Source organism: Dendrobates tinctorius, unplaced genomic scaffold (genome assembly GCF_039654945.1).
Source record: "Dendrobates tinctorius isolate UK_male_01 unplaced genomic scaffold, ASM3965494v1 ptg000127l, whole genome shotgun sequence".
Classification (NCBI taxonomy): domain Eukaryota; kingdom Metazoa; phylum Chordata; class Amphibia; order Anura; family Dendrobatidae; genus Dendrobates; species Dendrobates tinctorius.
The window spans coordinates 7700163-7716529 of NW_027361795.1; the positions used below are offsets into that span (position 1 = coordinate 7700163).

Below are 16367 nucleotides of genomic sequence, written 5' to 3' on the forward strand. Positions count from 1 at the left end.
TGAACTTATGAACTGAAGTTGTGTTATGAAGCAGTGTTTGGGTTTCTTTGTTTTTACATGGCTCTTATCTGTATGACTTTATAATACAAATTTTGATCTGGTACAAAACCTGGAAATAACTGATAAGAAAGAAGGAGGCAGAGGAAGATTATTATCACAGTATTGTCTTTGTCGATATAAAAGGCAGAATGTGAATTCTCTTACCCACACATGGTCGAGCTGAAAGGCATCAACATGAAGTGGGTAATTCTTTTATGCTTTTTCCTCCATCTGTCTGAGGCCCAAGTAAGGTGAGTATGTTGATAAAAAGATGTCAAATAATGATGAAAATTATACACAAAGATTAGGACATTTAGTAAAATATGCTAAAATATTGTATCGCAAAATGAAACCAAAGATTTGAATTACATTGAATTTCACCATGTTTAGTAATTTTACAACATAAATAACAGTATTTTAATACAGCACACTTTTCGCAAAGGAGCAATAATGCTATGGGTTGTTGTGATTCCGTGCTTGGTCTAGGCTCCTTAATTCCAGAGAAGGTATACTTAATTCAAGCATACAAAGGCATTTTATATAATAGGGTACTTTGTTCTGTGAGAACAGATTAAGGAAGGCCTTCTTCTATTCTAGCATGGCTGTGCCATAGTACACAAAACCTGGTCTATAAAGGCATCGTTGTGTGAGGTTGTTGACTGGTCCACACAGAACCCTCAACTCAACTCCATCGAACACATTTAGGATGAACTAGAATGGAGATTGAAAGCCAGGTCCTCTCATCCAACATCAGTGTCTGACCTCACAAATTATCTTCTGGATGAATGGGCAAAAATTCCCATCAACACACTCCAAAATCTAGTAGAAAGCCTTCCCAGAAGAGTGCAAGTTGGGAGGCTATGGATTTACAATGGGATGTCAGAAGCTTTTCCATTTGTAATGTGTAATGGTCCCATTACCTTTGTTCATAAAGTGTAGCTTGTTCTGATCCTATTAATAATCAAAATCACAGCACCATTCATTTCTAGCTCATTGCCTGCACAGAGCTTGTCCTTACCACAGCGACTGTAGAGTAATCTGATGTAGTAAGAGCTAAAGCTGCCTTTACATTGTAGTAGATCGGATCAGGGTCATGTCTATCAATACGTTTGTCATCTATTTTCAACAATTACCTTTAATAACAAAAAAGCAATGTAGATAAGATGACACCATTATATCTTTTTCTATTTAAGGGTCCCATTGAAGAGACTGAAATCCATAAGGGAAACAATGAGGGATAAAGGAATCCTGGAGGATTTTATGAAAACTCATGTAAAAGAACCAGCTCTAAAATACAATCTACATAGTCTAAACAACTATGGCGTGGTCTATGAACCTATGTACTTGAATGTATGTACTATTAGTGCAAGTGCTTAGCATAGCTTCTCGGTTACAATGTTAACATTGCTTGAGTATGTGTAATTCATTTTTTTTTTTTCATAGAACTATTATTTTGGTGAGATCAGCATTGGGACACCACCTCAGAACTTCCTAGTTGCCTTTGATACTGGTTCTTCCAATCTTTGGGTCGCGTCTACATACTGTCAAAGTCCAGCATGCAGTAGGTTGCATTTAGTAAAGTAATGTAACGGTAGAGTGTGTACAAGTATTGTGTACAGTGTTATTACAACATATTTGGAATCAACAGTTAAACACTGTGTTATCAAATTGCAAAGGACTTTTCCATGGGTGGGACCTACAGCAGAGGTAGACGTCCACCAGTCGGGAGAGGTGCATGTCCAAGTTCTTTTGACATAGCAATGCATAACATTGTGAACGCATCCTCCTTACTCAACAGTACCCCCTCCCCAGACTGATGGAAGCACTATCTGGTACAGGAGGAGCAGGAAGTTGTCACCATGGCTGATGGTGTATCTCATCCTTGCTCCTAGATCCCTTCTCTTCCAGACACTGTGCAATGTCAGGATGTCTTTACACCCCAGTATACAGTGTAACGCTGGCTGCCACCCTATACAGAACAGGATTGCTCAGTAATGGACATGACAATGCACAAGAGCCTGGGTAATATAGTGTTGGAGAGCTCAGCTGCTGCAGTTGTCAGACACTTGGAGCTTAATGAGGACTAAAATCCCCCGGTCATGCTGACATCTAATGCACAACCTTTGGGTACCTTAAAGTGAAGCTGTCAGCAAATATTTACATATGGGAGTAATGGTATGACTGTATAGGCGCTGATCCCCGACAAAAATTATGCCATTTTTTTGTGGATATCCAATACACCAGTCATGAGAAATCTATACCTTTAATGCACTTTCCATCCTGATGAGCACATTTTGGCTTCTACAATAGATTCCTAGGGCCGTTTAACTAATTTACCTAGGGCACCAAAATATCTTGTACTGGCCTTGGGGTTTTTGATTTAGTAAATTATTATTTTTTTCTAAAAGAAACATGTCCTTTGGCTTCGAGATAATAGTTTAAACTGGCTGGATTATGTCAGTCAGTCTGACTGTTTTACCAAAATCAGTAAAAATGTCAGGGTAATAGAAAATGAGTATGTAATATTTGTATTATTTCTGATTTCTATTTATATCAGATTTCTGTTTCTTACACTAAACATATTCTTAATATGTAGCCAATCACCCACTCTTTAATCCGGGGCAGTCATCTACGTATAGTACCAATAACCAACAGTTTGCAATGTCCTATGGGAGCGGCAGCATGACTGGAGTGTTGGGGTATGACACCGTCACTGTGAGTATTAATAAATTCATTCAAAGTGTTAGGACTTTTGTTAGGGGCACATTGTCATTAAGACATTCTGGGGATTCAGATCATAAGTGCCTACTTCCCATAGATATTGAGAAAAGGGCCCCCGTAAATATCTAAAAGATGTGGGTCCCACTGCTGGAACCTGCATCTGTCTTAAGAACAGGGACAGAATGTGCACATTGGGGAACAGTGAGGTGGCCACACAAGCATGGCTCTCTCCATTCATTCATATGGAAACAAGAATCTAATGGACACGTATGGCATATTTTATAGATATACTTATTATCTTATGGTTGACACTCCGTGCAAAAAATAGTCACGTGCACGTGGAAGGAGGTGGAATTTCCAACTCACAACCTTTCAGCACTCATGATGTGCATCAGATTGTATTTATTAGGAATTCATAGATCAATCCGAAATCAATAGCTTATACTTTCATGTATCCAATATATTATTATTCTGTATATACATGTATGTACGGTATATATATATATTATATAAAATATATACTCACATACATACACTATGATGGAATACTTGAATACACCACCAACTTTTTTACAAGTGATATTCTTGAAGAAATGAAGATAAACCAGCACATTCAGTTCTTAGGAGTTCTAACAGGAGAGAGAGATGTCACACAATGGCATGTAAAAGTTTGGGCACCCCTGGTCAAAATTACTGTTACTGTGTAGAGTTAAGCAAGTTGAAGATGAAATGATCTCTAAAGGGGAGCATTTCACGGGTAGATGGAAGAATGGATTCAATGAAATTTCAGCAAATTCTTGATGCAGACATACCACCATCTGTTAAAAAGCTGAAGTTGAAAGAGGATGGCTTCTACAAATAGGTAATGATCCAAAACACATGTCATAATCCACAATAGACTACCTCAAAAGGCACAAGCTGAAAGGCTTGTCGATAGCCCTCACAGTCCCCTGATCTGAACATCATTGAAAATCTCTAGCTAGACATCAAAATAGCAGAGGAAGCTAGACGACCCAGGAATCTCACAATACTGGAAGAATTTTCCAAGAAAAAAATTGATGAAAATCCCACACACAAGAATTGATAGGTTCTTGGCTGGATACAAAAACTGCTTACAAGTTGTGATACTTGCAAAAGGGGGGAGCTACTAGGTTCTCACCATGCATGGTGGCCAAACTTTTGCATATGCCTATTTTCCTTTTTGTATTCTTTAAAATGTAAAATATATCTATCTCAAAATGCAAAGGAAATGTGTGATCTTTAACTTTAGGGCTTGTAGAGATCATTTCACCTTCAACTTGCTTAACTGTTTCCAGTCAAAGTAATTTTGACCAGGGGTGTCCAGACTTTTATATGTCACTGTAAATGTACCTGAAGTGACAACTTCTTTACAGCACAGTATTTAAAGGGACTTGACATTAGGTTTTTTAAAGGGACTTGACATTAGGTTTCTGCTACCCCAATCTGAATGCAACATGATGTAGACAGAGACACTTATTCCAGTGATGTATCACTTACTTGGTTATTTGCTGCAATTTTGATTACATCACTGTTTTCTGTGCTGCAGATCTCCCTGTTTTCTGAATGCTGACCTCTGTATAACTATAAACACACCATTGTGCATAGGCAGAAAGCTGCCAATCAGAGGTGGAGGCAGAGTTATACAGATCTCATGAATGTGAAGGACTACATGACAGCAGGTTTACTAGTCCTCTACTGATAATTTCCTGCTGATAAAGCTGTGCTTTTTTCAAAATTACAGCAAGCAGCCCAGAAAGGGACACATCACTGGAATCAGGTGGTGCTGTACATGAAAACCACAGAAAGAGGAAAAATCCTCCAAAAAATTCAGTTGCAAACCAAGCAGGCCCAAATGCATCTGCACTAATCCAGGGTGCAGCGGACCCAAGTAAAATGGCAGCTGCACAGGTGCATAAATACCAAATGAAACAGCCAGCCTACAATCAGGGATTGGCCATGTAGTACACCAGTGCAGAAAAAATAATCCGCATGTGGCAGTGTTCACTCAGGGAATGCAGGGCTTCTGGCTAACAACCTCTTAGTAACACCATATAGGGGGGCTGCCCAGTGCCAACTAGAATGCATCCCGTGTGAACAGAGGCCACAAGTTTGCAGAACCATTTGGGCCCAACTGCACCCTGGGTATTTATGCACCTGTGCAGCTGCCATTTTACTTGGGTCCGCTGCTTGTCTTAATATCAACCAATACCTTACATATATTGATATGTTTGTTGTGCACTTTTTATATTTTTTCCAGGGTGCAGTTGGGCCCAAATGGTTCTGCAAACTTGTGGCCTCTGTTCACACGGGATGCATTCTAGTTGGCACTGGGCAGCCCCCCTATATGGTGTTACTAAGAGGTTGTTAGCCAGAAGCCCTGCATTCCCTGTGTGAACACTGCCACATGCGGATTATTTTTTCTGCACTGTTGTACTACACGACCAATCCCTCATTGTAGGCTGGCTGTTTCATTTGGTATTTATGCACCTGTGCAGCTGCCATTTTACTTGGGTCTGCTGCACCCTGGATTAGTGCAGATGCATTTGGGCCTGCTTGGTTTGGTGCTGTACATGAGAATAGTTTACATCAAAATACAAATATCACTTACAGTAAACAAGCTAACAATGACAGACTGGTACAGAGGGAGGAGGACCTTGCCCTTGCAGGCTTACATTCTACAGGATTATGGGGAAGGAGGCAGTAGGTCAGGGTTTGCAGTAGCTCTGATGGTGTTGAGGTGGCAGTGTGGTCATTACAGGTTGTAAGCTTTTTTTGAAGAGATGGTTTTCAGGTTCTGTCTCAAGGATCCAAATGTGGTGGATAACCGGACTTGTTGGGGCACAGAATTCCAGAGGATAGGGGATATTCGGGAGAAATCTTGGAGGCGATTGGGTGAGGAGCAAATAAGTGTGGAGGAGAGAAGGTGGTCTTGGAGGTCCGGAGAATACGCGAGGGAAGATATTGAGAGATTAGTTTGGAAATATACGGAGGAGAAAGATTATGGATGGCTTTGTACGTCTGTGTTAGTAGTGGAAACTGGATACGCTGGGAGTCAGTGAAGGGATTTGCAAAGAGGGGAAGCAGGAGTGTAGTGAGGAGAAAGAATAATTAGTCGGGCAGCAGAGTTAAGGACGGACTGGAAGGGTGCGAGAGTGTTAGCAGGTAGGCCACAGAGGAGGATGTTGCAGTAGTCCAGGCAGGAGATGATTAGGGAATGCACAAGCATTTTGGTAGCGTGAGGGTTGAGGAAAGGACGGATTCTGGAAATATTTTTGAGCTGGAAGCGACAGGAGGTGGAAAGAGCTTGGATGTGCAGTTTGAAGGACAGGGCAGAGTCAAGGGTTACTCCGAGGCAGCAGATTTCCAGGACAGGGGAAAGTGTGATTTCATTTATTGTGATAGATGAGGTAGGGAAGGTATGGCAGATGGAGGAAAGATAATTAGTTCAGATATGAGATTAGGTGGCAAAAACCTGGTGACAGATTCTCTTTTGTGTTAGAAATTTTGAAAATACATCTATAAACTGAGAAAAACATGGAGTAGCAGAATGTTAAATTTGTTTTATGAATAGAGCAATGAACATTTAATTTGGTTCTCTAAACACTCACATAAAGATCACAGATCCACTTCCTATAACAAAGTATATTGATACAGATTTTAATACATGTTCATTAAGTGGATAGGTTACTAATAGCAAATCATTGGGGATCTGATACCCAAAAACCCCACCGATCTGCTGTTTTCAGCTCCAGAACTGGCCAATTTTAAACAGTAATGGAGCCATTACTGAGACCTGCAGCTCAGCTCCTGTTCAATATCATAACAAGAAAACCCTAATACTAACATTTATTTGATTTTAGAATTTACTTATGTTAAGACACTTCCAGAGTGAATCAGTTTTAATTTATTGTATCTTGTAGGTACAAGGTCTGTCTATTCAAAATCAAGAATTTGGTTTGAGTGTCACAGAGCCAAGCAGCTTCTTTTATTATGCCAAGTTTGATGGAATTTTTGGAATGGCTTACCAATCAATGTCTGCCGGAGATGCTACAACCGGTGTGCAGGGGCTCATACAACAAAATCTTATTCCACAACCTGTGTTCAGTTTCTATCTCACTGGGTGAGCACCAACAACAGGCAAACAACAATCTTGACAAAAATACAAGTTTTGTCTTCCTTGTCATGTTAAATAGTCCTCCAACTCCATATTGCTATCAGGATCTATATGTTGGTGGTCTTCCCAAGTTGCCACCTTTCTCCACACCTATTTAGCAGATATTATGCACTTGTGCTCACCCTTTGACTTGTAAGCTTGCCTTTGGACAAGGCAAAGCCCCATATGGAGCACTACATATACAGGGCAGCACGGTGGCTCAGTGGTTAGGTCCTGTGTTCAAATCCCACCAAGGACAACATCTGCAAGGAGTTTGTACGTTCTTGCCGTGCTTGCATGGGTTTCCTCCGGGTACTCTGGTTTCCTCTCACATTCTGTATATTCCTCATGGGATGTTGGCTCCTGCATTGCCTGATATACATTTAGCTTGGTGCATTGGCAATCAGGAGCTGAGTAGGTTCAGACTGCAGCATCAGAGAACCATGCATTGGGTTGGTATCCAGTCTGTGTCTCCCCAGGAAGCTCTAAGAAGGATGGTGGGGTGGGAAGGAGGGATGGTTAGACTTAGCACAGCCATCCCCTTACATTGCACTCACTTCCCTGCACTCAAAGCTTTACAGCACTAGGCCCTGTCCACCACCTACAAAGGTGAGGCAATAGTTTACAGATAAATATAAATAAAAAAGAAAGATTCAGGCTACGGGCCCACGTAGCGTTTTAAAACGCACAGTGAAAACCGGACTCCTTCCCAGAAATCGCACGTTTTTTTCTGCGCGATTTCACTGTGATTCTGTTCGCGATTTTGCCGCGATTTTCTCAAGCACTTTCCAAGCGATTTGAGGCATCGCTTGGAAAGTGATTGACAGGTTGGTCACACTCGTCAAACATAGTGTTTGACAAGTGTGAGCAGCTTTTTACTATTGAGGCCGCCTATGCGGCATCAATAGTAAAAGAAAGAATGTAAAAATTGATAAAAAAATAAAAATCGGGGTATATTTACCTTCTGACGTCCCGATCTGCCATCCCGGGCCTCAGCGTTCCCAGCGATGCCTTGCGAGACCTGTGATGACGTTGGTCTCGCGCTACTATAGCGATCTCGCGAGACCACGTCATCACAGGACCTTGCCGCAAGGCATTACTGGGAACGCTGTGGCCCGGGAATGCAGCGCGGGACGTCGGAGGGTAAATATACCCAGATTTTTTATTTTTAATTCTTTTTTTTACAGGGGTATGGTACCCAGGGCCTGGAGGACAGTCTCCTCTCCTCCACACCGTGGGTACCAACCGCACATGAGACGCTTAACTTCCCGCATGGTGGGCATAGCCACATGCGGGAAGTAAGCGATTCTCATGCATTCCTATGGGTGCGGAATCACGGCAATTCTTTGCGATTCCTCACAAAAGAATGATCATGCTGTGATTATTCCGCGATGCGATTCCGTGTGCGGAATGCCATAGGAATGCATGGGGGGCGTTCTGTACACTATTTTTAAACGTTTTCGCAGCTTTTTCGCGCCGAAAATCGCGGCAAAAACGCTTAAAAATCGCATCGTGGGCACACAGCCTCAAGGGCAAAAATAGGAAGCGGTGATCTGCTTTATATCTATTAATACCTGCAGAAGGATTACTACTGGAGAACTCGTTTAAGGATGAGGGCATTTGCTTTGGCTAAATAGCCGGAAAAGTATCCTATAAATTTGGCTAAATCTAAAAGCTGAGTGTGGTTTTGTTTTTTCTTTCGAGTCCCTGAGCCTATAGAGTAATTACACTGTGTTGCCAAGGTTTTGTCCCTTGGACAATTTTGAGTGTTCCTGATAGATTTTTTCATGCTGATTTCAGAAATGACTTCAGATTTCTCCTATCACGTGAGGTTTTTGAGAAATTAAACGAAACATTATAATATTCTGTTATAATTCTAAATACTCATATATAGACTTTTTCTGAAACAGTATATTCTGGATTTTCCACTGAAATAACATAAATTTCTGATCTACACATATGCAAGCACTTATGCGAATTCTGCGCAGGCACAGTGAATCATTCGGCTGAAAGTGTACGGAGCATACCACATCTTCTGGGCAGGGGAGGAATCAAAAGACAATACTGCCATACTTAGAGCATGGCTGAATGGATTACGACCTTCAATGCCGTTCGCTGTCCCAATGATATGGAGAGCAGAGAGATCATGTAACAGATTGCTACTTCTGCCTTACAAAGGTAAGAGGATATTCAGCAAAGAACAAGAAATCAATAGAATATCCTAATCTTCCTTCAGCCATAAGACCAGTGCCATACGATGAAAGTCTTCGTGTTCCAAAGCCGCCCAAAGTATGAACAATGGAGGATGACGAAGATGAACTAACATTGTCAGTGGAAAATGAAACTGCTGCAGACCCAGACTTTGAGCCTTTTACATCTAATCCACATCTGTTCAGTCAAGCTGATCTGAGTGACTTGGTCAGGGATTTGAAATTGTCAAAGAGGCAGGCAGAATTATTGGGATCAAGGGTACAAGAACGGAATCTCTTATTACCAGTAACAAGAGTTTCTGTTTTTCGCAGTCATCAAGAAGACCTTAATCAATTTTTCCACCATGTAGACAGTTTAACCTTTTGCAATGATGTCTTGGGGTTGTTTGCTGCTCTTGGATGCGGACATGACCCGAAGGAATGGCGACTGTTCATTGATTCGTCAGTTTTAAGTCTGAAGGCTGTTTTACTACACAACGGAAATATCTATCCTTCTAATCCTATTGGACATGCCGTACACATGAAAGAAACGTATGAGAATATGGAGTTACTGTTGACCCACATTAATTATAGGAATTATAACTGGAACATATGTGGTGATTTAAAAGTTGTTGCACTTCTTCTTGGACTGCAGCTTGGATATACAGTCATGGCCAAAAGTTTAGAGAATGACACAAATATTAATTTTTACAAAATCTACTGCTTCATTTTTTCTAATGGCAATTTGCATATACCCCAGAATGTTATAGAGTGATCAGCTTAACAGCAATTACTTGCAAAGTCAATATTTGCCCAGAAAATTAACTTTATCCCCCAAAACACATTTCAACATCATTGCAGCCCTGCCTTAAAAGGACCAGCTAACATCGTTTCAGTGATTGCTCCATTAACACAAGTGTGGGTGTTGATGAGGACAGGGCTGGAGATCAATCTGTCATGATTAAGTAAGAATGACACCACTGGACACTTTAAAAGGAGGCTGGTGCTTGGCATCATTGTTTCTCTTCTGTTAACCATGGTTATCTCTAAAGAAACACGTGCAATCATCATTGCAGTGCACAAAAATGGCATAACAGGGAAGAGTATCGCAGCTAGAAAGATTGCACCTCAGTCAACAATCTATCGCATCATCAAGAACTTCAAGGAGAGAGGTTCCCTTGTTGCCAAAAAGGCTCCAGGGCGCCCAAGAAAGACCAGCAAGCGCCAGGACCGTCTCTTAAAAGTGTTTCAGCTGCGGGATCGGGCTACCAGCAGTGCAGTGCTTGCTCAGGAATGGCAGCAGGCAGGTGTGAGTGCATCTGCACGCACTGTGAGGCGGAGACTCTTGGACCAAGGCCTGGTCTCAAGGAGGGCAGCAAAGAAGCCACTTCTCTCCAGAAAAAACATCATGGACAGACTGATATTCTGATAGAGGTACAGGGAGTGGACTGCTGAGGACTGGGGTAAAGTCATTTTCTCTGATGAATCCCCTTTTCGATTGTTTGGGACATCTGGAAAACGGCTTATTCGGAGAAGACCAGGTGAGCGCTACCACCAGTCTTGTCTCATGCCAACTGTCAAGCATCCTGAAACCATTCATGTGTGGGGTGGCTTCTCAGCCAAGGGAATGGGCTCTCTCTCAGTCTTGCCTAAAAACACAGCCATGAATAAAGAATGGTACCAGAAGGTCCTCCAATAGCAACTTCACCCAACCGTCCAAGAGCAGTTTGGTGATCAACAATGCCTTTTTCAACATGATGGAGCACCTTGCCATAAAGCAAAGGTGATAACTAAATGGCTCAGGGAACAAAACATAGGAATTTTGGGACCATGGCCTGGAAACTCCCCAGATCTTAATCCCATTGAGAACTTGTGGTCAATCATCAAGAGACTGGTGGACAAACAAAAACCTTCAAATTCAGACAAAATAAAAGCATTGATTTTGCAAGAATGGACTGCTATCAGTCAGGATTTGATCCAGAAGTTGATTGAGAGCATGCCAGGGAGAATTGCTGAGGTCCTGAAGAAGAAGGGTCAACACTGCAAATATTGACTTGCTGCATTAACTCATTCTAACTGTCAATGTAACCTTTTGTTACTCATAATATGATTGCAATTATATTTCTGTATGTGATAAAAAAATCTGACAAACACTTAAAAACCAGAGGGCAGCAGATCATGTGAAAATATAATATTTGTGTCATTCTCTAAACTTTTGGCCATGACTGTACCAAGTATTGTTGTTTTATTTGTGAGTGGTACAGTCGTGCACGAGAAATGCACTATTTCAGAAAGGACTGGCCACTCCACGAAAACCTGGTTGCTGGACAGAAAAATGTTAAACATAATCCTCTCATTGATCCAGCAAAGATATTTTGCCTTCTGTTGCATATTAAACTTGGGCTTATGAAGAATTTTGTCAAAGGAATGAACAAAGAATCGGAAGCTTTTTCTAACTTGCAACAGAAATTTCCAAGAATAACTGATGCAAAGATTAAAGAAGGTATTTTTATTGGCCCACAGATCAGAGATATAATGAATGACAGTAGCTTTGTTGGTCTTTTGCAAGGTGCTGAACAAGTGGCATGGAAAGCCTTTAAAGATATGAACTTCAACTTCCTTGGCAACAGCAGGGCACCAAACTTTGAACAACTTGTTGACAACATGCTCACAGCATATCATTTGATGAAATGCAATATGTCACTAAAAATGTATTTTCTACATTCTCACTTGGACTTTTTTCCAGCCAATATTGGTGCCATTAGCGATGAACACGATGAAAGATTTCACCAAGACACTGTGCTGATGGAGAAAAGGTACCAGGGAAAGTGGAGTACGTCAATGCTGGCTGACTATTGCTGGAATCTTATTCGATACGCATCTGACATGGATTATAAACAAAAGTCGGCTGCAAAACACTTTTGAACAATTGCTTTTGCTACTGACATCGACGCACATGTATGTAGTGTCTCGGACATCATAATGTAGACTATTAACTGTTGTTTCTTAACCCCTTACTGCCAGCTGACGGAATAGTACGTCAGCTGGCAGTATCCCCCAATTTGAGGTGGGCTACAGCGGTGAGCCCAGCTCAAAGCCGCGACATGTCAGCTGTTTTTAACAGCTGACGTGCCCGCAATAGGCATGAGCGGAATCGCGATCCGCCCGCGCCTATTAAGTAGTTAAATGCCGCTGTCAAACTCTGACAGCGAGCATTTAAATACACTTCTGGATGCCGGTCCGGAAATACGCGCAGTGACAACCCCTGTCACGTGATCGGGGGTCATCGCTGCCTTGCCATCACAACCAGAGGTCTCTTCGAGACCTCTATGGTTGTTGATGACAGATTGCTATGGGTGCTACCCTGTGGTCGGTGCTCATAGCAAGCCTGTAATTCTGCTGCATAGAGGTGATCTGAGCATCACCTTTATGAAGCAGAGGCGATCGTGCTTTGGCAGCTTCTAGCCTCCTATGGAGGCTATTGAAGCATGCCAAAAGTGAAAAAAAAGTGTTTAAAAATATAAAAAAATAAAAAAACATAAGTTCAAATCACCCCCCTTTTGCCTCAATCAAAATAAAACAATTAAGAAAAAAACAAACCTAAACATATTTGGTATCGCCGCGTTCAGAATCGCCCGATCTATCCATCAATAAAAAAAAAGATTTAAACGACTAAATGGCATAGCAATAAAACAAATCAAAATGCCAGAATTACGTTTTTTTGATTGCCGCGACACTGCATGAAAGTGCAATAACGGGCAATCAAAAGGACGTATCTGAAAAAAAGTGGTATAACTAGAAAGGTCAGATTGGCACGCAAAAAAATAAACCCACACCCAACCTGAGATCACGAAAAATGGAGACGCTATGGGTCTCGGAAAATTGCGCAATTTTTTATTTTTTTTTAAAGCAAACTTTGGATTTTTTTTTCACCACTTAGATAAAAGAGAACCTAGACATGTTTGGTGTCTATGAACTCAGAATGACCTAGAGAATCATAATGACAGGTCAGTTTTAGCATTTAGTGAACCTAGCAAAAAAATCCAAACAAAAAAACAAGTGTGGGATTGCACTTATTTTGTAATTTCACCGCACTTGGAATTTTTTTACCATTTTCGAGTACACGACATGGTAGAACCAATGGTTCAAAAGTACAACTCGTCTCGCAAAAAATTAAGCCCTCACACGGCCATATTGATGGAAAAATAAAAAAAAGTTATGGCTTTGGAAAGAAGGGGAGCGAAAAACGAAAACAAAAAAAAATCGAAAACAGCTCCAGTCATGAAGGGGTTAGAAACCTTACGTGATACAGACTTTTGGAACACATATTCGTGTTCAGCATATAAAAATCTATAAGATACAATAAAATTTTCTCAGGGGACATGAACTTCCCTGAAATTTGTTGCGCAGTGTTATCTTTGATACGGGACAGTTCCTTTACAATATTATGCTCCTTCAGTGGATGGCATTGAAAAAAATCAACTCTTTATGCAAAATAAAAAATAAAAAAAGATATGACTCTGGATAGCTACAAACAAAATACTGCATCCTGAAGGCCTAAAAATGAACAAGTATAGCTATAGATCACATTGGCACTCAGGGTTTCTTTTGTATTGTTATAGGAACACAAAAATTGAATTCTTAAAAGAAATGGATCTCTGTTACATGAAAGAAACAAATGGTGAATACCATGTCTATGGGTATGTGAAAAAAATTCGGACCACACTCGCATGACATCTGCGTTCTGTCTGATTTTTATGGACTGACATAATGCAGCTGGTGGAGAAACTTTTTCTTTATTTTGTCTCCACCTCTGAGAAAATCAGATCCCACTCAGATCAAACACTGATCAGAGACTGATTAACATAATTAGACTGGTTTTCTCAAATAAAGAGAAAATGGTCTGCACCTGCCCTAAAAAGTACTAAAACACGAATGTGAATCTAGTCTGAGCATTGAACTTTAGAGTGGGCCCCTAGGGTCAGTTCTGCTGATGGGCCCTAGGTTCGCCAATCCGACATTTCCTCCGGCTACTCTGGTTTCTTCGACCACAACAAAGCCATACTGATAGGGGATATAGATTGTAAGCCCTGATGGGGACAGTGATGGTAACGTCTGTGAAGCTCTGTGAGATTAATAGTGCAATACAAGTGAGTAAGATATATAAATGTGTGCTCTACCTTACTAGGCAATCTGGAGAAGTGATCCTCGGGGGAGTGGACAGCAGCCTGTACTCTGGGCAGATCATTTGGGCTCCAGTGACTGAGCAGATTTACTGGCAGATCGCTATTGATGAGTGAGTATTACATTAAATGTGTCCTAGCTTAGATTTACATTAACCCAAACAGATTTTAGTTGGTTTCACATCAACCAAAAATGTAAACATTATATTTATATAATATCTCTGGATGCGGTTAATAAATGCTGTTAAATAGACCTAGTTTAACCTTTTTATAGCAAACATATGGCATTATATTTGCATATCCTTTGCAATCGTCCATCTATTTCCTTATATCATCTGTTTTGTTTCACAGAGGTATAATCTAAAACATTCCACTTTAATTTCTACATCCTTTTTTCAGATGTTGTGTTGTCATTCAGACTTACATTGATTGCGTCAAGAAACAAAATTTTTTGTTTTGTAACTGCAATTTTTATTTAGCGTGCTTTTAATTTGGCCCTATAATCCATTGTCTCCAGGTTCTCTGTTAATGGTCAGGCCAGTGGTTGGTGCAGCCAGGGTTGCCAGGGCATTGTGGACACAGGGACTCCTCTTCTTGCCATCCCTCAACAATACCTTGGGGATCTACTACAATATATTGGTGCCCAGGAAGGGCAAAATGGAGAGGTAATATTGCTTCTATGTTTCTTGAAGGGAATCTGTCAGCACGTTTTAACTTGTGGGCATAGTGGTATGCCTGTATAGGCGCTTTACTCCCAATAAAATTCACACCTCTTTTGTAAAAATCTTCTGTACTACTCATGAAAAATGTAGTGTAGAAGCCATATGTAAATCAGACTGGGGGTGCATTTTGAGTGTGTTAGGGCCTTTGGACTGCTTCTTCCAAGTGCATTACCACACCCCGATGCACCTACAGTCTTATCAATACAGTATATAAGTTCTATGCTAAATTTCTTGGGTGTGGCAAACTGGATCTCTACAAAAGGTATCATTTTTATAAGTAAAATGCATCTACTGTATATAGTAACACTGCTATTTTCATATTAAACATGCTGATAGATTCTCTTTTAGCTCTAGTCAATAACTAAAATGATTGTCCTCATGCTCTCCATTTCTCTGCACAGTATTATGTAAACTGCAACAATGTACAGAGTCTGCCACCAATCAGTTTTACGATCAGTGGAGCCCAATTTTCCATTCCTCCTTCCGGATACATCCTACAGGTATTGCAAGTTCTCCTTCAGTATGCCAATAATTGACCTGTTTGTCCTAATCATACAATTTAGTCATATATGAGTGAAAATAACATGTAACTGTCCCCTGTGGAAGCATCATGACTCCTTGTATGTTTCAGATCAATGGATACTGTGTTGTTGGATTTGAGTCCACATACCTGCCTTCTAGAAATGGGCAACCTCTTTGGATTCTTGGAGATGTGTTTCTTCGGCAGTACTATTCTATTTACGACTTTGGAAATAACCAGGTTGGCTTTGCCGCCATGGCTTAAATAAATTTTTGTTCTACGTTTCTAAACCTTGAGGCAACGTAAAGGAAAAGTAACTTGTTACCAGATTGTGAATAATGTTAAAAGGATCCTCATTGGTTGTTACACATTAGATATCCCCTGAAAGAAGCAGCACAAACATGAAATGTTCAGATGGAATAAACACTACTATCGACATTACTGAATTGGTTCTGAATTTCATTTCAACATGGACTAAAGAACAGTGTCACATGACTATATATCTATCATTCATAAAGTCATGAATGATTGTAATGAGAACCTCACAATTATTATTACAGACATCAGCATGAATTATCGCTGGTGCACATGCTATAGAGGCAGTCCTGCTATGCTTTATCATAAGATGGGAAGCCACACTGAATTGTTTCACCGGCTCATTTGTTCACTACGACTGGGTTGACATCTTCGTTGGAAGTACATGCTGCAGTAATTTTTCATGGACATCATGATGAAATTTGACAGACCCCATTATGGGTCTGTTCAGTCCATTTGGAGCCAGTGGTGTCTGTTATGTGACGGAATTTGTCCCTGGAATGA

At 40.7% G+C, this 16367-nt stretch overlaps 1 protein-coding gene across 1 annotated transcript; it reads left to right on the forward strand.

Annotated features, from left to right (window-relative positions):
- Nucleotides 1–210: 210 nt before the first annotated feature.
- LOC141047484 (gastricsin-like) lies at nucleotides 211–15989 on the forward strand. Its single transcript, XM_073542592.1, has 9 exons — nucleotides 211–290; nucleotides 1233–1389; nucleotides 1483–1600; nucleotides 2636–2754; nucleotides 6702–6901; nucleotides 14312–14419; nucleotides 14824–14971; nucleotides 15430–15528; nucleotides 15660–15989. The coding sequence occupies exons 1-9, from the start codon at nucleotides 211–213 to the stop codon at nucleotides 15810–15812; spliced, it is 1182 nt and encodes a 393-aa protein (XP_073398693.1). The 3' UTR covers nucleotides 15813–15989.
- Nucleotides 15990–16367: the final 378 nt, after the last annotated feature.